We start from the raw sequence: 23,961 nt of genomic DNA, 5'->3' as shown, positions 1-23,961 counted from the left end.
CGGATATCGTAGACTTTGGTTTTTAGATGCCAGATTAAAGTACCTTTGCTTATTAACATGCTTATTTATTGAATTTATACATTTCCAAGCACAGATGATTCTGAGCTTCAATTTTGATATTAATTAAAATCATTTAATTTATATGTGGGCATCTTTAATATATGACTTAAAATGCATTTTAATTCATCCAAATTAAATATTTGAATATTCTTGATGTTTTTTAAAAAATTGAATTTATTTTAGTACAGTATTTATAAGACGCTTCCTTGAAAACTATTCTAAGCAGCATTTAAGAAGATCATTGATCTAGACTTGGTCATGAATCAGTGCAACTGAACCAGTTTACCTGGTCAAACATGGAAACCAGAGAACAGATATTTGGAGGGAATCTAAGACCTTGGCCAAATCTTGAATCCTCTGAACTTCTATTCATATTTCTACCAAACTGCAGAAGTAAAACTATACAGTTAAAATCCTGCTGGAAATGGGAGGCTAAAGTTTAAGAAAAGATTGCTCTGAGTCCCTTAATTGGTTCGTGGCAGAGAGAGATTTAAATCAGAGAACTTCATGATTCATAAAGAGATTAAATTGTTCTGCAACTGTTATGCTAGGAAACTAGCACCTGTTTATTAGTAAGTTTTATACCTACCCAGAAAGGTCATGTATGCTCCCAGAATCATGAAAATAGCCTGTTTATTACTTTGATCTGTTGAAATAACAGTTCCCTAACAAGCCTGGTGGCTCACTAAGTTAGACTGCTGGGCTGATGATTCGTAGTCTTGTGTTCAGAATCCATTACTGCTACGGGGAGGAGTGAGTTCCCATTCCACACTCCAGCTTCCAACGATCCAACAGTTTGAAAGCAGGTGATCACAAGTAGATTAATGCAAGGGTCCCCAACCCCCAGTCCATAGCCCACAAGTGGGCTGCAGACCATTTGGAACTGGGCCACGCGAGCAATGGACAAGCGAGCACAGCTCCACTTGTACAAGCAGCACTCGCACTCGCGCTCATGCACAAAGCTCCATTTGAGCACAATCACACATGCGTGCCTACCAATTACACAGAACCATCCTCTCTCTCCAGCAGTGGATTTCACATTTGTTACCACTGGTTCGCCGTGGGCGTGCCCACTTGCTTTGTAGGTGCATGTGCCTCTTCCGTGCATGCGCCCAGCCTTCTGCGCACGCACTTTGCTCACATGCGCCCCTTCCGCGCATGCGCCCGGCCTCAAAAACATGCCTAAATAGGACGGCATAGACCTGGGGTGGGTGGGTTGGCCCACCTGCGATTTCTGCTACCGGTTTGGGTGAACCGATCTGAACCAGCTGAATACCACATCTGCCTCTCTTCCCCCCATTCGGCCGCCAAGCCGGAAAGGTTGGGGACTGCTGGATTAGTGGGTACTACTTCAATGGGCAACTTCACAGGAGTGTGGAAAGAGCCCCTACCTGGGCAGTGGTGGATGGATATTGATGGATATTTTTCTCTTCCCTCAATAATTTAGCTTGTGAACTGAAATTTATTCCTTCCCTTTGGGAATGAGAGGTTAAGGGAAGGCAGACCCATATGTATAGTGACAGTTCCCCGTCAATTCTGTTTTCCTTTTCTATTATGATCATTCCTTTCTTTATAGAAATAATCTTTAGTGTATTGGTTTATTGGTTTCTCAGAAGCAGAGAACTTGGATAACTCGAGATAGAGATGCTTCAGGAAGTTATTATCTATTTTCAAAGAAGCTGGTCTAAGACAGACAAGTCAGCAAATTGGAAATAACAAATCAGCTGGCTGCGCAAAGTCTCTGTATTTATCTTGCCAATTTGTATGGATGATTTTATTTTGCATAATTCATTTTTACAGCCACAAACCATGAGAGAGGGACAGGAATCTTGCTGGTTATTTTGCCTTATGGCTGTCAAAAATCTTCTTAAACATCTTCTCTGAACTTAGGAGATTTTATCTTTGCCTCTTAAAGCAGCGCCCCCCAACCTTTGGGGCACCGGGGACCTATTCAATTGAGAAAGGTTTTTCCGCGGACTGGAGGGGACGTGGTTTCGTAATTGCCTGCATCCCGCGGATGGGGCTTCGCTTGCTTGCATGGTCCGGTTGCTGGCATGCCGTGGACCCATGCCAATCCACAGACCGGGGCTTGGGAACCTCCCTGTCTTAAAGCATATCATGAAAATATATATTTTAGCAAAGTTTTTTTTTTTAAAAGAAAAATCTTGGAAAGCTGAAGTCTGTGGCTGAATTCACATTCTGTTGGTGTTGGTTATATGGAATTATGGCATGCTTGTAATAGCCTGCATAACTAGACAGTGTTAAATTGTAACCAATGTTTTGATCCAATGAGATTGCAGTATTCCAGGGAGGGTCTCTATCGCAAGTTGTACAATAGAAGACGCAGTGGCTCAGTGGCTAAGACGCTGAGCTTGTCAATCAGAAAGGTTAGCAGTTCGAACCCCTAGCGCCATATAACAAGAGTGAGCTCCCGTTACTTGTCCCAGCTTCTGCCAACCTAGCAATTCGAAAGCATGTAAAAATGCAAGTAGAAAAATAGGAACCACCTTTGTTGGAAAAGTAACAGCGTTCCGTGCGCCTTCGCCGTTTAGTCATGCCGGCCACATGATCACGGAAATGTCTTCGGGCAGCGCTGGCTCTTCGGCTTTGAAACAGAGATGAGCACTGCTCCCTAAAGTCAGGAACGACTAGCACATATGTGCAAGGGGAACCTTTATCTTTATAATAGGAGAAAGACATTTGTGATCTGATAGTTTGTATTCTTCCCCTTCCAAAAATGTCCTCTCCACAGGGCAGCCATGTCAATGGCCTATTGAATAGCGACAATTGGAGGGTTATGTCAAGATACTGTATATTTAGCAAGAATACAGCTCTACGTAATGTTTTTAATCCCATCGCCAAATCCATTGTTAAATATAGTCTTGTCCCCTTTGAGTTGAGTTTATCTGTGATAAATTCAGGAACACCCCATGTAGATTTCTAGGCAACAGTAAATTGTTTCTTCTGGAATGCTTTTCTGACTTCCCAGTCTAGCCTGGAGTCCTTGGGTTTCTTGGCAATTTCTCACTGAAGTACTATAAGCAGCACAGCCTTGCTTTTTGAAATCAGCCAAGGTTGACCAAGTGTTTACATAGGCATAAATAAATATGGTTTCCAGGGATTCTCTTGTCTTTCATGATTGCAGAATGCTAGAGACATTCAATAAATGCTTTTACTGGAAAGGTTTCTTGGATCATTGATTGCTATGTCTAATCTTTGTATTTTCTCCCACGTTTTCATTGCCAGGAAAGATAAACACTGGAATGTCCAAAGCATTAGAAAAAGATGCAGAGGCTCTTGTGCTTGGCAAAAGACAGGGGTGCTTTAATGATTCAAAAAGAGATGTTTTATTTGTCTCCCCACATGTCTTAAACCACCTCTTTTGGTTGCTTTGCCCAATAACATTTACCCTAAAATTGTGTGATTTCTTGTGCATAATCAAGAAATGTTAAGATTCTATCCAGATAATTTTACTTATTTGGTTAAGGGTTTTTATTTCAGAGTAACAACTAATGCAAATGAAACTTAAAGCAAAAAGAATAATAATAAATAATGGAAAGTGCAAGAAAAAAAAGAAAAAAAAGAATATGTTAAAGAAAAAGAAAAGAAATAAAGAAATCAATTCTAACTGTCGTTACAAATATGGACAGATTTAATAACTCTTCATCCCATAGGGTTACAAACAGATTTCATTCCATATCTCTTCCCTTAGTTATAAGCAAATCCATAAAACGTAAACTTTTCAATCTTGGCGTCAGCAAAACGTCTATAAAGAATTTTCAGAATATTGCAGATAAACGGCTAGTTTTAATATTGACCAATAAGCTACTTTATACTCCTTCCTTTAACTTTTAACAGAATAGTATACTATTCTTTTAAAAGAATAGTATGGTGGAAAGATGGATGCCAGTGAGTAGGGAATTGGGGTGTAAGTATGACTAAGAGATAGTAGGAAAACAATGACTGGTTTGGGGAGTCCTTGATGTCTTCTTCTAAAAGGAATTACGGCTTGAAAGAGGCAGTGAGATGATGTCTTAGAAAACATACATCCTTAAAGATATAGATAGTTACAAGCAGTTGTAAATATTGCTTTTTCAACAAGTTAATGGAAAGGATAGGGACTGTCTAGTTATAGGTGTACCTGGCGAAAATTAACACTAAGGTAAGCTTTATTGTCACTTTTTTTCTGTGAACACACTGGCACACTTTCAGATTTCACTTCTAATCCAAGAAGCTTCCTCAGTTAATCTTGGATTAGAAGTGAAATGTTTTCAATGGAAGTCTGTAGAGATTCTCAGTCATCCAGGTCATGGTTGTCCCAAAGGTGCTTTTTCAGGAGGCAACTGGACTTTCTGGTTTTTTCTTTGAAAACGTTTCGCTTCTCATCCAAGAGGCTTTTTCAGCCCCATCAGGATAGTGGGGATATCCTTCCCTTCCCCACTATCCTGTCAGAGCTGAAGAAGCTTCTTGGATGAGAAGCGAAACGTCTTCAAAAGAAAAACAAGAAAGCCCAGTTGCCTCCTGAAAAAGCACCTTTGGGACGTTTTCAGTGGAAAAGCAAAAAAGTCCAGTTGCCTTTTGGGAGAAAAAAAGCATCTTTGGGCAGTGGTGGGATTCAAACATTTTTACTACTGGTTCAGTGGGCGTGGTGTGATGGGTGTGGCAGGGGAAGGATACTGCAAAACCCCTATTCCCTTTCCACTCCAGGGCAAGGATACTGTAAAATCCCCATTCCCTCCCCACCCCACTAACCTGCTTTCCAGCTCCATTCTCCTGTGCAGGGCAACAGAAGAAGACCCAGCCGATCAGCTGGGACTCGGGAGGTCAGAGAATAAATGAGGGCGTGGCCAGCCAGAGGTGGTATTTGCCGGTTCTCCGAACTACTGAAAATTTCCGCTGCCGGTTCTCCAGAACCAGTCAGAAACTGCTGAATACCACCTCTGTCTTTGGGACAACCATGACTTGGATGATTGAGAAACTCCATAGATAGCCTGAAGATGCTGTTTAGTGTGAATATATACATACATACATACATACATACATACATACATACATACATACATACATACGCATGCTCTCTCTCTCTCTCTCTCTCTCTCTCTCTCTCTCTCTCTCTCTCTCTCTCTCTCTCTCTCTCTCTCTCTCTCTCTCACACACACACACACACACACACACACACACACACACACACATATATATATATATATATAATCAGATACGGGTCTCTTATTTGCTGGCAGCACCAGATCATTTCTCCGCACTGGAGATTCTTGGCTATAATAGGATTCTTCCTGTAAGCGTCCCTCTCTGTTCTCTGTTCTCTGTTCTTACAAGCATAGAGAAGGGTGATACCACAGATAGGCATGCCGCATGCTTGAATAGCAGCATCAGAAGCAAAAAATAAAAATACATTTGTTCAGAGGACCATCCGTATATATTTGGAATGCAGCTTCCTTGAATCTAAGCAGAAATCTTGACTCTTCAGAAAGTCTTTATGGATTATTCATTGCATTGCAAGATGCAGGAATGAAAAATAATCCCCCGTAACCAACCCTGTAGGATTAAAAAATAATAATCATGGATCACCCTTTATTAAACAACAACAAAAATCCTTGCTGAGTGACATCCGAGGCAAAAATGCACCAAAGTTTACTAGGGAATAATCTGGTTTTTTATATAAATCTGAGGTAGATCCTAGTTGGGTTTAATATTTATCAATGTTCATAAGGTTGATGAGTGGGCATTATAGCTTTTGGATAGAAATAATTGATTCTTTTTATTGAAGAAAATGTTTTGAATGTACCTTCTCAATTGATCCTTCCCAAGTTTTTATTAATGGCAGATCCTAACGTCTAGGTCTAGGAGGAGTTAGCTAGACCACTCTTGATCTCATTTTATTGCCTGGCTTTGAAAGATCCTTGGTAGTTTTAAATTACAGCCGTGACAGCATAGTGGAGATTAATGGCCTGGTACAGTGTGTCTTGAGGAGAAAAGGATAGGGAAGTTCATTTATACCCTATGACAAAACCTGTTCTTCAAATGTTCCTTTAGCTGTCATGTTCTTCCTTCACAGCGGAATAGGGCTAGAAGGGTACAGGACATGTTGTAGTCGACTCTGAAATTTTGTTTTCAATTGCTATGTTTGCTTAGCTTTACATGATTTGGATAAAGGTATGATAGTCAAGAAGAATGACTGATTTTAAAAAAAACAACGTTGCAGTATGTTTATCACTTTTATGCTTGATTTCACAGAGCAGCAAATGCTGTACATACAATGCTATTAAGTTGAGAAAAAAGGAAATCAAAAGTTGTGCAATGGAATGGATTTATAACAGTTAAAAAGCCAAGTGATTCAGCTTGAGAGGAAACATCCTTCTCCTGTTAAGCAAACTAGCAGTCATGTTGCTATTTATTTATTTATTTATTTATTTATTTATTTATTTATTTATTTGGCCCTTTGCCAAGGCACAATGTAGACCAACAATAGCATAATAATGAATTGTAGATCAATCCAATAAAATTAACTCAGAATCCAATAAAGGAAAAATTAACATTAAAATGTCCAGCATGAAAGCAATACACTTAAAATAGCATCCTGGGATAGCACTGACAATATGCCGTACTTCTCAGAGTAGAAGACAAATCCCCCCCCCTCCTAAAAGAGGGTGGAAATGTTGGTGCATCTTGTACACTGATTACGGCTATTTTTGGCCCCCCGAAACCCCGACTCGCGCGTTTGTTTTTAGCAAAAATGGGCCGCGCAGAGGGTTTGTAAGGCTTGCAGAGTGCTCGGGCTGGGGAGAGCAAAAATGGTACTCCTGGGGGGTTTGGGAGGCCAAAAATGGGCCCATTGTTGCAAAAAACAGGGTGCACAAAAGGCTTGGGAGGCCCGCAGAGTGCTCCTGAGACTTGAGAGAGCAAACATCAGATGTGTGGAGGCCAAAAACTATTTTTTTTGGTATGTCTTATACTCCAGTGCATCTTATAGTCCAAAAAATACGATATACATCCATAATAATTTAGAGAAAGTGTTATCCTGGATCTATCAGATAGAGTGGAACACCCTGATTACACTAGCCACTAAATTAAATATAAGATCTTTAAACCTACTTTATATAGTATCGCAGAGATGGCCAGGTATTTGGAGACAATGACTCTTGAATAAGGAACCAAGAATGTCCTAAGGAAAGGAACATAAAGAATTGGCAGAAGTGTAGGTAGAAATGGGGGCAAACAGATACTGGGGAGTTTGTCACTTAGCACAAGCAAGAATAGTTTAAATTGGTTTTTGGCTCAAAAGGGAACTAGTGAAGAGATTGCCATGGTATTGAAAGATGAGAATGATGTGGATAGTCCAGGACAATCCAGACAACACTATTCCTCACGAAGATCAGGGGATGGAGAGAAGAATCAGAAACACCTGTCAGGAGATTATTACTATATTTAGTCATGAAACAATCAAAGCAGACACCAATTTCAGTGCAATCTCCTCTGCCAAATCCCCTTGGATCCTACATATATTCATCAAATGCATCAAATAAAGTTAGAAAATGGACCAAAGTTAACTGATCATCAAGCAAAACTTGCTGGATGCAGGCAGAAGAAAATAGGGAAATCCAGGAGCCCGAAATGGGACACTACGTAGAGGATGAGAATTGGATAATACGCAGATGATGAGAAGGACCATTGGATCATAAAATGTCCATTAAAGGTTAAGATATGTATTTTAATCTTGGTCAAGTAAACCAATTTTATATTCCTTCCTTTTACTTCTAGCAAACTCGATTGTTAGTCCCTTCAAATAAAGTCCTAGAAGTTGATTTCTCTTGCATTTTTAGGGGTTTTTTTTACACAACATCTTCTTCTCTGTAACATTCTGTGAATGGTGAAAGTTGGACAATAAAAACATTGCCTTCCCTCTTCTGTTCTTTTATTTTCTTTCTAGAGGTGATGGCTTTCCCCTTGGTGGTGCTTACTGAATTATGGTGAGAATCCTACAAGATAGTGTGGCTTTTTTGGCTTTTACAAAACTCAAAATTATATGTTATCAGAGGTGGTGATAACAAACAGTTTGAATGGGCTGATTATTGATAACTGAATACTCCATCTGAGGTTATAGGCAACATTCTTTAAACACAAGCTTCTAGTCAGCAGTAGGGAAAGAGAGGCCATCCTGTTTATGTTTCTGGACTTCTGTTGGACCAGGTGGGTGATTGGCTTCATCTAACCAAGCAGGAGTCTTTGTTCTTAAGGTTTTGTTTATTGTATTGGAAGAATTCAGCCAACTGTGGTCGTTGAATAAATCATGGTTAATGGTGCAATGTGTACCTATCAGAACAAGTGTAGACAGAAGAAATGTTGTTTGTGAGGATGTTGGCTTTGAAATTTGAGATTTCCCTAAAGAAAATGGGACTATTTTGGATACTGGGTAGAATCTGTTCTCTCATCTCTTTTCTTGGAGCTGGTTTGACAGAATGAAGTCTGCAGTACAATTATATTATTCCTTAGATTTCTAGAACATCTGTGGTTTGATTGTATGTCACTTTCCTGGCGCTGGGCTGCTCTGGCAGCCTTCTTAAACATGTGTAGTTTTATGGGTCTAACATGAAATCTAGGTTTTATTTCAGCATCCTGAAAACCTTACCGCTAACCCTATAGCTGGACAAAATTGTATACTTAGGCTGCATTTCTAAATATATAGACTAGGGGACATAAAGCGGCTGACTCAATATATATATAGAATTGTGCGACTCAAGATTTGTTTTGTTTTCATGTGCTTTTGAACTTCCAGGCAACCATCTGAAAGCAGCGCTGATTATTTGCATTACAATCAACAGAGCAAAGTGCAGTTTTATTTCCCACCATCCTTTTAATTCAGCATATTGGCAAATTCCACAGCGGATTAATGTTAACAGTTCCCACTGTAGATGCTGGGGGGGGGGGGGGGGGAGAACTGCAGGGAGTTACACAGAGTTTCAGATGCACAGATAAATACTGACTGTTCTAAAGAAAGAAATCACAGTTAAAAGTCGGCTGGCACCTTTTGTGAGCTGTTCATGTTTTTACAATAGTGTCTATTAACTTGCTTTTAACTCTTTCCCTAGTATTTCTGTCCTTTCTAATCGTATGGGGGGGGGGGGGAAATCTCTAAGTCTCTCTTTCCGTTTTTTCTTCCCTATCTGTTTTTTTCCCTGAGTTACAAGTAAAGACCTTATATGTTTGCATAGATCAGGCACATTCCTCTGATAGTCCCTTTGCATTAAATTTCTCTACATTTTGCAAATGAAAACCGCGTGCTCTTGATGCCCAAAACATAAAGTCAGACAGGATAAGCGTACGAAACCAGGAACAAGAGGGCAAGAGTTTAATCTGTCCAGACACACAGGACATATCGGGTATCTGGTGAGTGGGCACGGTGCAAAATGCTCTCGTTTCTTTCTTCGAACGTACATTATAGATCGTCTCCTCAGCAGTTTTTAGATTGGGGAGAGAGAGTGATGAAGATTTGTTGGAATGAGAAGTATTCCTGGTCTGTGGCTTACTCTGCAGGCCCCTACCCCTTCCAGTTTATTAAACGCCAAAGCCCGCTATGATTTCAGTTTGCGCAACAGCGGCTTGTAATATCCCAGAGGTCCTCCATAAATAGGCGTGCTTTCCCCACGCCCAGCTAGAAAACAACCACAGGAAGCCAAGGACTTGCAAGCAGAGCCAGCGCAACTCCGCTGGCATTCGGAGAGCTATACCGCAGCACAGCTTGCTGGAGAGAAGAGCCTTTGCGTGCCTTTCGCTCTGCTGCCGTCTGCAGCAAGAAAACTCCACTTCCTCCAGGGAAGAAGGAAGACAAGGAGTGTCCTCAACTTCCAAGAGAGATTTTTGTGGCACTGTAGCCTTAGCAACCGCAGCTTCTTCTTAGGTGATGCATTTTTGGGGGAACTCAGAACTTTTAAGGGGAAATGCAGTCTTTGTTCTCATTGCTTTGCCTTTTCAAGCCGTTCACGGATAAACTCGACCGATCGCTTACTCGGAGGGAAGCAACTTCTCAGCTCCTTTCTCTGTTTCTTTAGTCAAGAAGGTTTTTTTGGAGCAAAAGTTTTTTATTTTATTTTTCAACTTGTGTAAGTGATCCATGAGCATTGAAATGAGTAGTTGGGGGAAAAGACTGGATACTAAAAGGCTCCCATTTTTCAATTTGCCTCTATAGAAAAGAAAAGGGCTGTTTTGGTTTTTGTGCGTGTGTGATTATTTACATCTCTACTTCCCATTTTATACTGAATTTTGCAAAATGTTTTTTGCTCTTTGCTTTGGGGGGATGTGTTGCAGAGCTCAAATATGAAGATCCAGGAACATCCCGGCGTTCCTGAAGTCAAGTTGCAGAGGAACCAAGAAATAGATGGCCAGGAAGACACTTTCATACCAGAAATCCCTCATCTGGACCTGTCAACCTTGTGTAGTGACAACTGGGAAGGTAGGACTGCTTGGGTTTTTTAAAAAGTTTTATTTTTATTTCTCATGCATACATTCACACATATACAATCTCATAACTATTATTAATAATATGTGTTATCTTTTAACATTTACAATTTTTCTCCCCCTAAAGTTAAAAATACAATTGAGATTGCTTTTCTACACCCATCTTATTTTACCCTACTTCTTCCTTCCTTCCCTCTCTTCTTCTTTACTTTATTCTTTCCTCCTCTCCTTTCCCTTCTCTTTTTCTCCTTCCATTCCCTCACTCCTCCCCTCTTCTTCCCTTTCCTACCCTCTCTCCTACTCTTACTTCCCCTCCATTCCTTCCTCTCCTTTTTCCATGTCTTCTTTCCCTCTCCTTTCTTCTCTCCTCTTCCTAAGGTAGGATTGCTTGTTGAGCATGAATGAGGCAGCTTTTATTTCAGCTGGACTGCATGTTTTACTTCTGCCTTGACTTTCTCTCTTGTTTCTGGGATGATAAGTGACAGTATTCCCCAGCCTGTTCAGATGTCTTCAACAGTAGCTTCTCAATCTGTTGAGTTGCTCATCTGAAGAACACTGATCTGGGGAAAGTTAATCTGTAGAATCTAATAAACTATTTGAATACAAGAGCTGAACTTTTGCTGCCAAAGATGCCATTGAGCATTCTTTTCAGGAATATAACCCAGAGAAAAAGTAAAAGAAACGTTCTTTTTTTGTCTCTTTACTTGTCGTGTTCAGTTGATTGCTAACATTTTGCAGCTTAAAGGTCTCCCTTCTGGCAAATCAGCTAAAAGATGCCTTAATAAATCCCTGAGTCCTTCTATGGGGAGCACATTTGTCCCTAAGGTCAGTTAATAAACATGTATTGTCTGAGGGAATGAAAGATGGCTTAAGTTGGTATTTTTGTATTCATGCTTAACTGTCTAATTTTTTTTTAAAAAAAAACTATTCCCATGGTTCAGTTAAGAGAATTCTCCCCACCATTTTTTAAAGGATCTTAAAATCATTGATTCGCCCAAGGTAAATGGGTGTAACCAATGTTCTGGTTTCTTTTTCTTTGTAGCAAGGCAGAGATATTTAGCATTAGCAGTTCTAACTCTGATTGCATATATGAATACATACTTTTATTGCCTGCTGTGAAATAACAGATTAACAGAGTTGGAAGGGACCTTGTAGGCCATCTAGTCCAACCCCCTGCTCAAGCAGGAGACCCTACACCACTTCTGACAAATGGCAGTCCAATCTCTTCTTGAAAGCCTCCAGTGATGAAGCTCCCACAACCTCCGAAGGCAACTTCTGTTCCATTGGTTGATTGTTCTCAGTCAGAAAATGTCTCCTTATTTCCAGGTTGAATCTCTCCTTGGTCAGTTTCCCATCCATTATTCCTTGTCTGGCCTCCCGGTGCCTTGGAAAATAGCTTGACCCCTTCCTCTCTATGGCAGCCCCTCTAATATTGGAGTACTGCTATCATGACTCCCCCTGGTCCTTCTCTTCACTAGACTAGCCATGCCCCATTCCTGCAACCGTTCATCGTAGGTTTTAGTCTCCAGTCCCCTAATCATCTACCATCATAAGACTTAGTGTTTCAAGGTTATTCACTACAGTGGAATAAATGCTAAGTAAGCATCTCCAATCTCTTCTTGAAAGTCTCAAGTGATGATGCCCAACTAATGGGTAATAGAATTACTTTCATTTGTTTACATTATCTTTACCAGGAAAGGAACATAGTATTAGGGGCGGGGTTCCTAGCAAACTGTTTTGTTGGTATCCACTCATTTAAATGGCAAACAGTGCTTTAAGTCATGCTAGTAAAAACAGTGATTGGAAACATTGGAAGAACATTGCTAGCACACATTTTGGTTCTTTAGAGAACCTAGTCCCTCCCCCCCCCCAAGCACTTAAGGTACATTTCATTACTGCATTTTTGTATTTGGGGGTGTAACTGGAAAGTTTGTCCGTTAATAGCAGTTCCTTTCACTAGGAAGAGTGAAATCTCAACTTTGACAACTTGAAGATGAGTGGACTTCAACTCCCAGAATTCCCCAGCTAGCAAGGGTAGAGAGTTGGATGGTGTACGTGATCCCTTCCAACTCTTACGTTCTGTGACTCTATGGAAATGTTCAAAATGTCTGTCTATCTGGACCAAAGCCTTTTGGAATGGGTGCCAAGTTGCGTCCACATGCTATTTTTGTATCAGTTCAGAATTCTAAAGCAGGCTCAAATATACTAGCTGATATGTAAACTTGCCCCATCAGCTGTTGTGGGTATTTGTGGTCGAATATATCAGATGATATAACTTTCTTCTTACAGTTTGACAGTGTATTAGATGCTTTTCCCTTAGATCTAAAGAACCCCTCCAGCCACATTTATTTCCTTATATATTCTAGTTAGCTCTGCTCCAAAAAGGATCATTTTGTTGTTATATTTTCAAAGGTAATCTGAATAAAGTTGTATTCTTCCCTGTGGTTTTAGAAGTCAGGGATGAAATGAGAACATTTTTTTTTCTTTTTCATTTTTTTCTAAAGAATTTGGGAAGGCTACAGAGTAGATAATGCTTCTCTTAATCTCTTGAAATCATTACATTGCTTGATGCAAATTCCACATTTTAGAAGTGAGAACAGGAAACACAACTTCTTTCTGAAATGTACCACTAGTTGTTTCGGATATTGATTAGAATTTATACACTACCTAGAGTCACTTTTTCAGGGAGAAAATTCAGCTTCTGAATATATCAATCAATCAATAATAAAATAGAAAAAAATCATGCAGAAAGAGAGGTCAGAGAACATTGGAGGTGCGTGTTATAATCTCATCTTGACTATTTTATAATCCTGAACCTTGGACTGACAAATCATGATGCTCATGATTTAGTTGTTAGGTAGGTGGAGCGATTTAGAAGTATTTGATTTAGCTGAACGTATTCCTTGTCTTGTCTCACAATCTAAACAGTAGTTTGGAATGTCCCTAATCTGAATCATGGATAATTGAACAGAGGGTTGGAATAGCATTGCCTAGACCAGTGTTTTTCAACCATTGTGCCGTGGCACACTAGTGTGCCGTGACATAGTGTAAGGTGTGCCGTGGGAGAATTACTTTATATATAGTCAATATAGGCACAGAGTTAATTTTTTTTAACATTTTCTAATGGTGGTGTGCCTCGTGATTTTTTTCATGAAAAAAGTGTGCCTTTGCACAAAAAAGGTTGAAAAACACTGGCCTAGACCAGTGTTTCTCAACCTTGGCAACTTGAAGATGTCTGGACTTCAACTCCCAGAATTCCCCAGCCAGCATTTGCTGGCTGGGGAATTCTGGGAGTTGAAGTCCAGACATCTTCAAGTTACCAAGGTTGAGAAACACTGGCCTAGACCAGTGGTGAACCTCAGCATCTTTAAGATGTGTACGCGTAAATTCTGGGAATTGAAGTCCATAATCTGAAAGTTGCTGGGGTTGAGATACATTGGCTTAGGCCAACAATGTGAATATTCTACATATAAGAGTGCCCATTTTCTACTGAATTAATACTCTTCTCTTAAACACGCTCTGGATTCAAAGAAGTAAAAATGGAAAATTAGTAAGTAATTATTGATACTGATAATCCATTCGCTGAAAATTTTGTTTAATGTAGAATATAGAATTGTGTAGGGATGTGGTGGCTCAGTGGCTAAGATGCTGGGCTTGTCGATCAGACGGTCGGCACTTCAGAGGTTCGAATTCCTAGCGCCGCGTAACAGAGTGAGCTCCCATTACTTGTCTCAGCTTCTGCCAACCTAGCAGTTTGAAAGCTCTTTTAAGAAGTGCAAGTAGAAAAATAGGGACCACTTTGGTGGGAAGGTAACAGCGCTCCATGCGCCTTTGGCATTTAGTCATGCCTGCCCCATGAGACATCTTCGGACAGCGCTGGCTCTTCGGCTTAGAAACGAAGATGAGCACCGTCCCTAGAGCTGGAAACGACTAGCACGCATGTGTAGGGGAACTTTTTATCTTTCCTTATAGTATTATGTAGCGCTTTTTAGGTTTTTTAGATGAAAGTTAAGGAGATCAAATTCCAACACTATCCTCATACAAGCAAATGAGAACATTTGGCAAGTCACAACACAGATTGTGAATGTCTCTAGAGACAATTTTCTGTTCTGTTTTGTGTCCATTGAAACACTTCTTTAACTTCAGGCCATATACTGTGCCCTACATTTTGGGATGATTAAGATTAAGGCCCTTTTCTTATGACAATTCTTCATATACTTAAAGAATGTTATCATAATATCCACTTTTAATATTCCTACAGATAAGTAAATATCTTCCATTCTAAGGAATTATAAAATTAGGAAAGTTTGGAAGTAGAGATAAATTTTCTTGAAAAAGATAAAATCAATACTTACCCCAAACTATTTTACCATTTTTCTCTCTTTTACATGCTAGTTTTAACTTATGCTAGGTATGCTTTGTTAGTTTTAATTTATTCCGGCAGTATGATTTGTTATATCTTTGAGGCATTTTATGACACAGATGTCATCTCTGTGTGTAATATTTCAGATATTCACAAATTAAATATACCCAAGAGGAGGACTTGTGATCAGTGGTTTAGTTTTCTTAGTGGACAGGAAATTTTTCGGTCCTCTGAATTTGTGCTGTATTACCTCACATGATCTTAATGTCTTCAACTCTGTTAATATTGACACTTTCTGGAACATTTTGATTGCAAAAGTTAACACTGTAATAACCACCTACACAGCCCTATATAAGAATGAATAGCAGATGGCATGAACACATGCTGTCTAACTTTTCAGCAGAATGTTTTGTTTTGTTTTTACAGTCATGAGGTATGAAATCCTTTCCATTTTTCTCCAGTTACCGTGTTTCCCCCAAAATACGACATGTCCTGATAATAAGGTCATGCCACATTTTTCGGGTGCAAAAAATGTAAGCCCTCCCCCGAAAATAAGCCCCCTGGACAACCCCACCCCCTCCAGCCAGCCAGAGCGCCACTCACTGACCTAGCGGTATCCTGAAGGCACCAAGCCGCAGGAAGGGGGTGGGGGTGCAAAGGCATGCGTTGCTTGGCGCCTTCGGGATACCGCTAAGTCAGTGAGCGCTGCTGTGTCCAGCTGGAGAGGGGGTTGCCGGGCAGTTGCTCTCTTGTGAGTAGGCTCCTGAAGAGGCGGGCACAGCCTCATGGTTAAACGGTTGTGTTGCGCTGTTGCAGCAGCCGAGCAGCCGCCTGGCAAACCCCCTTTCCAGCCAGGCACAGCGCCATTCACTGACCTAGGAGTATCGCCAAATCGCATGAGCGGCTGTTCGCCATCCTCCAGCTCCCACAGCTTAGCGCCTTCGGAATGCCCCTAGGTCAGTGAATGGGGCTCTGCATGGCTGGAGAGGGGGGTTGCGCGAACGGCTTTTCCGCTTGCTCGCGCGCCTCCCAGCCTCATGATGCCCTTGCCTAACTCTCCCTGCAGAGCCAGGGCACCTCCAGTGCTGCCGCCGCATGGCTTTTTCTGCGGCTTCCAAAGCATGGAGGTAGGATGCTGAGTCTTCTGGAAGTTGCCATTCTGGGAATACGCTCTTATGGTTGTATGCTCTGGGAGGATGCTCTGCCGGCAGCCAGCCCACCACCATAGAGTGTACTCCCAAAGCGGCCCTGCAGGGAGAGCTGGGTCAGGGCATGATGAGGCTGGGAGGCACAGAAGCTGGGGACAGAACAGGAGCTCGCGCAATCTCCCTTTCCAGCGAGGCAGAGCACCATGCACTGATCTAAGGGTATCCCTAATGCGCCAAGCTGAGGGAGCTGGAGGGAGGGCAGAGCACCATGTGGCTTAGCACCTTTGGGATATCACTGGGTCGCGAGTGGTGCTCTGCCCGGCTGGAAAGGGGGATTGCCAGGCATGGCTGGTGTGTTGGCGCTGCTGCGACAGCCCAACACAGCCATTTGCCCCTGAGGCTGTGCCTGGCTCTTCGGGCTCCCGCTTGCAAGAGAGCAGCCACCCGGCAACCCCCCCAAAAATAAGCCCCCCCCCAATAATAAGGCCCAATCAATATTTGGAGAGTCAAGAGAAAATAAGACCCTGTCTTATTTTCGTGGAAACACAGTATTTGTTTTTATAAATAACAGGTAACAAGACAAAAAATAATTACTCTATAAGGGTTGGAGGTTGTTTTTGTTTTTAAGTAGTAGTGGTGTTTGTGGATTTCTAATGTGCTTGCTAGAAAGATTTATTACATTAGTGATCTCAAGAACAGGGCCTTCTCTGTGATATCTCAATTCTAGCAAGCTATCCTTCCTTCAAATTTTATTTTTCCTTGACTGAAGTTAAATAGGACTTAAAGAACACGATGTTCTACTTTATATTTTAGTCAATAGATCCCCATCTTTATTCTGTAAATTGAAATTATTTCTATTGTTGTTTTCATTCTAAATACATTATTTAGTGAATTACATTTCTCGTGTTCTAATTTAAATACCTACTATGTTTGCCCCTGAAGAAAGTGCTTCTTCACCACTCAATATAAATAAGGTAAAACAAAGTTTCTGGTCATGTTTGAGTATATGAAATGATGAGAATGATTTATTTGGCTTGCTTTTATTGGCATATTTTATAAGACTAAACAACATTACCCTGTTGGATCAGATTAAAAAACGTTCAATCTGTATGTAACAAACTGATATACCCCACAAACTATGAAGCGGAGCTTTGTGGAATTAAACCATCATTAATGATATCTGCCAAGTATCTTGTAGTTGAAGATCAGTTGCTTGAACAGGAAGTTTACGTAATTTGTTAAACTTTTAATCCTTTTTTCACAGTTATAAAGTATTGCCCAAATCTTCTACTCTGTACTTTTTAAGAATAAATTCATTCAGATCAAATTCTTCCCCACTTGTGCAATGACTCAATTTCATGGAAGATGTCCACTATCTTCCCTTCTTCCTCAATATTGTCCATTTCATGCTTTTGCCCAAAAGCCTTGTGTCTCCTTCATGCAGGAGAGAGACAAATGAGGAAATACTGGACCTATGGAATCTTTGAGACATAATGGTTCTTTGTTTACGGAATGCCAACTCAAAATCTAGGGAAAAAAAGATATTGCAGTTGAGCATAGAGGGAAGATAACTATTATGGCAAATAATTGAGCTCCTCCCAAATTTTAATTAATAACTTAACTTTTGATAGCCATCTGACTCAGTTTTATTCCTGATGGGGTATTAATATGATACACAAGATCATTGGCAGTAAGTATTTTAAGGTGGCTTAGGTAAAGGTTTCCCCGCACATGCGTGCTAGTTGTTTCCGGCTCTAGGGGGCGGTGCTCATGTCCGTTTCTAACCTGAAGAGCCAGCACTGTTCGGAGATGTCTCCGTGGTCCTGTAGCTGGCATGACTAAATGCCGAAGACGCACGGAGCGCTGTTACCTTCCCAATCCCTATTTTTCTACTTGCATTTTTTACATGCTTTTGAACTGCTAAGTTGGCAGAAGCTGGGACAAGTAACGGGAGCTCACTCTGTTACGTGGCACTAGGGATTCAAACCGCTGAACTGCCATGCTTCTGATCGACAAGCTCAGCGTCTTAGCCACTGAGCCACCGCGTCCCATCCATGAAAACTGAATAATGATATTTTTTTCTGAAATGGTGTAGGGTCTCCTGCTTGAGCAGGGGGTTGGCAGGTCAGAAAACAAGGCAACTTGAGGTTGTAAGAGATTTGGACACTTGAAAGCATAACTCCTGAATTAACGCAGACTTGGCTGATGATTCTTGACATGCTGGTTTTTGTTTTTTAATTCAGAAAGTTTTATTCGTGGGGCAATATCGTGGAATTTTGTTATGGATCTGGAAATTTTCTACTTACTCCTAGATTTTTCTGAATATGTAGGCCAAAACACCAGTAATCTTATAAGAGAAAGTTGGCAGTCAGTGATTTTGGAATGAGTTTTAGGAATGTAAGGATTGGTTGCTGGCTTATGCATGATTAGAACTAAGCGCCTTCATATGTTTTTCCTGCTTCTAAAGCTCTAGAAAGAGCTTTTACAGCAGTTATTTACTTCTAATTTATTTCTTGGGAAATTTTTCATCGTTGCCTCCATCTGGAATCACAGAACCACAAATTGTAAAACCAATTAATCCAGCGTGCCCAGTAAGAGCATGCAAACCAGCTTCGTAAACTATCAACTTATAAATAAGACTTCTTGTGGGAATTATCACAAAGCATGAACATTTCTTTCGGTTTCTTCCAAAATGCTGTTCTCCCTAACTTTCTATTCTCATTTTCCTACTCTCTCATCTCCCCCACAGCCTGTACTTTAAATTTGTTCAATTAAGCAAAATGGTGGAATTGAGATAATTATTACTTTCTGATAGTACTTTGAAATTAAGTTCGGTTAAGTAAAAATGGGATGAGTTGAATCTGAATGGTTTACAGCTTGTAACTTACAAAAAACAAATGAGCAATCGTAAAGGAAAGGATATTGATGTTGGATAAATTCTCTTACCTGGTCATTTGAAAGTAACCAGAGCCTAGTTATAGATGCAGAATTGTGGAATAAAATTGGATGATGTCACAATAGAAAGGAAGAATAACGCTCTGTTTGAGCGTACGTGGCAAGTATGATTGACCTGTCCACTGGGAAGTCTTCATCTTTGAGGGTGTAGAAAGACTGGTACAAGACAAAACTTCAGTGGTCCCAACAATTTGAGGAGACTTTTAGTATTCCTATAGATCCATGATGGAAAACCTATGGCACACGTGCCAGAGGTGACACACAGAACCCTCTCTGTGGGCATGTGCACCGTTGCCCTAGCTCAGCCAGTTGGCCGTTGGGTTTCTGAGGTGCGCATGCGTACCAGTTAGCTGGTCGTCGGGTTTCTGGTACGCGTGCATGCGCCTTCCGGTTTGGCCACTCTATGCCTAAAAGGTTTGCCATCACTGCTATAGATTCTTAAACCTTAAAAATATAAAAATGCTTTATATTGCATATTGAGAAAATACACGCTACTGGTCTTTCCAGATCTTTGTTTGCCTTTTCTAAATCATGTATTTTTCTAAACCTTTTTTCTAAACTATGGTATTTATCTGGCATTTCTGCAGACTAAACGAAGGACTTAATTCATTACAGAGGTCTTTTGCTGCCGCAAATTATACTTTTAATTATTATGTATAATTATAATTGCAGATTTAGCACCTGCATCCATTCGGAAGCTATAGGGTAATTGTTTCTTACTTTCTTTTAAAAAGAAGTTCCCAATCCTTTCATTTATGTAGCTCTTTATATCATCACAGAGGATTTTGGAGAAGCATCTTTAAAGCCAGGAGTCCACATTGCAACATCTGCAGGCACTATGATGCACAAGTCTTTGGATGGCACCTGCAAAATCCCAAAATAGAATAATTTTGTTTTTTTTTTTTAATAGCCAACATTGCACTAAGATTATTATCAAATCTCACAGCGTGTCAGTGTTAGTATCTCAAATCCAAAAAATGTTGGGCAAGAAAGCTAAAGCAAAGAAGAACCAAGTCCCGGGGCTGTCTTAACGCATGCGCCTGATGGGCACTTTCTCGTGGGCCCCACAAGCATAGGGGCCCAATATTAATCGGTGTATGTTAACCCTTCAATGCACCTTATATCACATAAATACAGCAACACATTTATTACATCTTACTGCATTTTTTAAATTAATACTAACATGCAAATATATGTTTAATTTTATCGACCATTTACATTTTTATTCCTGCGAGTAGTTGTTGTAGAGGCCCCAGAACACTGCTTTTCCCGGGGGCCATAATGCTGTTAAGACTGTCAAGTCCTGGGGTTTTTGGAAGTGATTTCTGTTCTGGAAGTTGCTTGATGAAGGAGTAGATTTGGCAGTACTACATTGCAAAATGGTGAGAACATGCTGTGGGAGAATCCAAAATAGTATTTCCTTCCAGACCCTCTTTCAGTCCTAGTCTGTCCCATGGGAATGGTCTGTAAGTTCATAAACATTCTTTTGACTTCCGAAGGGCAGATATTTCAGCAGTTATAAAAATGGTTCGTGTAAAATGCCTTCTCTCTGGCCAAATATAGTGCTCGCAAGTCTGTTTAGAAGCGGATATATCCTGAATTTTGAAAATGTAGCGAAAGGGCACAGAACTTAAATATCATAAGCGCCAAACTATCCACAGTCTGTTTGCTGCCCTTGAAAATAACCCATTTCTTGGACATAGACGATGACTTTTTATTTCTAATTTTACCAAGGATCCAGAACTAACAAATAGCACCCAATTTACATTCATGGATAGTAGTTAATAAGACTGTTGGAGTGACACAATCTTTTTGACTTGGAAACTTTCAATCAATGCAAAATGAAGAGCTTCATAGGCACTTAATATCATATACCGTATTTTCTGGAGTATAAGATGCACAGGAGTATAAGACGCACCAAGATTTCAAAGAGGTAAATTTAAAAAAAAGGTTTTTGCACTCTGCAGACCTCCCAACCCTCTGCACGCCTCATTTTTGGTGAAAAATGAGGCATGCAGAGAGTTTGAGAGCCTGCAAAGCACTCCTGGGGGCAAAAACGAGCAAAAAATGGAAACAGGCCCGTTTTGCCAAAAAAAAAAGGTGGGGGAGCATGCATAGCCTTTGGGAGGCTTGTAGAGTGCTCCTGGGGGTTGGGGGACATTTTTCACTCGTTTCTGTCCTCCCCAGTCCCCGGAAGCACGTTGCAGGCCTCCCAAAGCTGCTGCAGGTCCATTTTTGTGAAGGGGGCAGGGTTTCAGGAGGCCAAAAATGTATATAAGGCACCCAGTGTATAAGACACCCAGACACTGCGCCAAGGTGGCGCAGTGGTTAAATGTAGCACTGCAGGCTACTGCTAGATCAGCAGGTCAGCGGTTCAAATCTCACCGGCTCAGGGTTGACTCAGCCTTCCATCCTTCCGAGGTGGGTAAAATGAGGACCCAGATTGTTGGGGGCAATATGCTGACTCTCTGTAAACCGCTTAGAGAGGCCTGAAAGGCCTATGAAGCGGTATATAAGTCTACTGCTATTTTCACTGTCTTTTTTGGGTGGGAAAGTGCGTCTTATGCTCCGAAAAATATGGCAAGCTTTGTTGCATTTATTTCCTTCCAGTGTGTTTCTGGGCCAATTCAAATTACTGTATTAGGTTTGACCTCCACAGAGTTTAACCTTCATAACTAATTCAACACCTGCCGTGTGCTTACCTTAAGGTCATCAGCAGAATCTCTTTCTTCAATCTAAATCCAGAGATTTGCTGTGAAACAGCTGTCCTCCAGCTTTGGAACACACATTTAGAAAAGTAATCCTCACCACTTTTTAGTGAGGAACCTTTGTTACAATTGCTCTCCCAAGCATTTTAGAAGCATGACTTTATTTATCCGAAGGGGAAAAAAAGATTAACTTTTCCCCAAGTATAATCTGTGGCTCAAGTAGAAGAGTTATCTAAAGCTTGATAGAATAAAGGAAGTCAATGAATATTTTTCCATCTATCATTTGATGGTAAGTGGGCTTTGCAAATGAATATAATTACCTTCCTTTGGGGTCACTAGGACACAACCTGCAATATATTTTGAATTCTTAATGACTTGTTTTATATTGTCTGTGCCGGGGGGTATTTTTCCATCGTTTCTTCAGTTTGCTTGCCGGATTTTTAGGATTGTGATTTCTACCTTATGAAAAGTTTAATTATGTGCAATAGTTAGAGCAGGGGTCTCCAAACTTGGCCATTTAAGACTTGTGGACTTCAACTCCCAGAATTCTTCAGCCAGCTGTGGCTGAGGAATTCTGGGAGTTTTAGTCCACAAGTCTTAAAAGTTGCCAAGTTTGGAGACCCCTGAGCTAAAGGCTTAACAGTCACTGAGTATAAAGCCCTTCATGGTATTGGACCTGGGTACTTGAGAGACCGCCTGCTGCCAATCACCTCCACTAGACCGATTAGATCCCACAGATTAGGCCTCCTCCAAATTCCATCCGCCGGCCAGTGTCGACTGGCGACTACCCGGAGGAGAGCCTTCTCTGTGGCTGCTCCGACTCTGGAACGAACTCCCCGTGGAGATTCGAACCCTCACCACCCTCCAGGCCTTCTGCAAAGCCCTTAAAACCTGGCTGTTCCGACAGGCCTGGGGCTAAAGAGCTGTTGCCCCCGTCTCGAATGGTATGACTGTTGTGTGTTTTTAAATTATGTATTGTTATGTTTCTTTTTTTTATTATTTTCTGTCTGTTCCCCCCTTCCCTGATTTGAATTGTGAGCCGCCCTGAGTTCCCTTCGGGGGAAAAGGGCGGCATAGAAATATAATCAAATCAAATCAATCAATCAAATTTATAGTCAAGCTAAACACAATTGCAGACCAAGCTCCCCATTGTTGTTCCTCTCCTCTGTTTTCCAGAACCTGTCCCTGCCTTTTCCTCCTGGCAGCGTAATGACGTAGAGTCCGATGAAGCTCGTCTTTCCCCTCAGGCTGGACGCCTCATTCAGCAGCTTCTGGATGAAGACAGTGACCCAATGCTGTCCCCTCGCTTTTATAACTATGGGCAAAGTCAGCAGTACTTGGATGACACAGAAGTACCTCCTTCTCCACCCAATTCTCATTCATTCATGAGGTAGGTTGGCTGGTCATTACTTGGGTAAGACTTCAGCTTCCTTACCGAACTGCTCCAGAATTCCAGCCACCCATTTCTTCCAACTGAACTGCTCTGACCTAGGCTTCCCAGGAGCATGAAGCAAACTCTAGTCCCGACAAAAAACCCTTTTATTAATTTACTGTGAATTCTGCTCATTCACATCCAGCAAAGTCTTTCAAGGGAGGATTTACAGTCACAGACCTTATCTGGCTTGGAGAGCTGCCAGGCCGATATCTGCAAAACTTGGTAAGGAATCTCGGAGAGTCACAAACCAATTAAGCGAACGGTTCCACCACAAAAGCGCGTAGGACAAAAGCGCGCTCGACAAAAGCGCGCTGTGACATCATCACAGCGCGACGAAAAAGTTCAAAAAAATGTAAAAATAAAGCTAAAACCTTCCCCTAACCCCCCCAAACCTAACCCTAAACCTAACCCTAAACCTAACTCTTAACCTAACCCTAAACCTAACCCTTACCTTTATGTGAATCGGCTTGCTTTAATTTAATTTTTATTAATTTTTATTTGAATTTTTCGATCTTTTTCGTCGCGCTGTGATGACGTCAAAGGCACGATTTTGTCGATCGCGCTTTTGTCGTCCGCGCTTTTGACGGGTCACGTAAGCGAACGACTTGTCTCCTGAAAACTCCACTCCCCTTTCACTCCTCTTTTATTTTCTCTGGGAGGGGCCATTCATCGTTCACTTGTGGCCTTCCAAGTCATCTCCTGTTCTTTAGCTGTTCCCTTCATCTGGCAACTCTGCGCATGTGCACACTGGGAACAGGTTCCAACTGTTCGTCTGCCTCACTGATGTCTGACTCTGAAGGCAGCTGATAACTGGCATACAGC

General features: G+C 41.1%; 1 protein-coding gene across 3 annotated transcripts in view; it reads left to right on the top strand.

Moving 5' to 3' along the window:
• Positions 1-23,961, top strand: part of FAM13A (family with sequence similarity 13 member A) — a 161,113-nt gene that overhangs the window by 118,559 nt on the left and 18,593 nt on the right. For all 3 annotated transcript variants that reach the window (XM_087724101.1, XM_087724102.1, XM_087724103.1), the window contains 2 exons: positions 10,381-10,525; positions 22,881-23,094. In XM_087724101.1, coding sequence (XP_087580227.1) covers positions 10,381-10,525; positions 22,881-23,094 — 359 coding nt within the window. The remainder of the gene's footprint in view (positions 1-10,380; positions 10,526-22,880; positions 23,095-23,961) is intronic.

This window comes from Thamnophis sirtalis, unplaced genomic scaffold (genome assembly GCF_051295495.1).
Source record: "Thamnophis sirtalis isolate CommonGarterSnake01/CBP01778 unplaced genomic scaffold, rThaSir2_p1.2 scaffold_10, whole genome shotgun sequence".
Taxonomy (NCBI): Eukaryota; Metazoa; Chordata; class Lepidosauria; order Squamata; family Natricidae; genus Thamnophis; species Thamnophis sirtalis.
The sequence above is the reverse complement of the archived record's forward strand: the minus strand, read 5'-3'. Positions and strand labels throughout refer to the sequence as shown.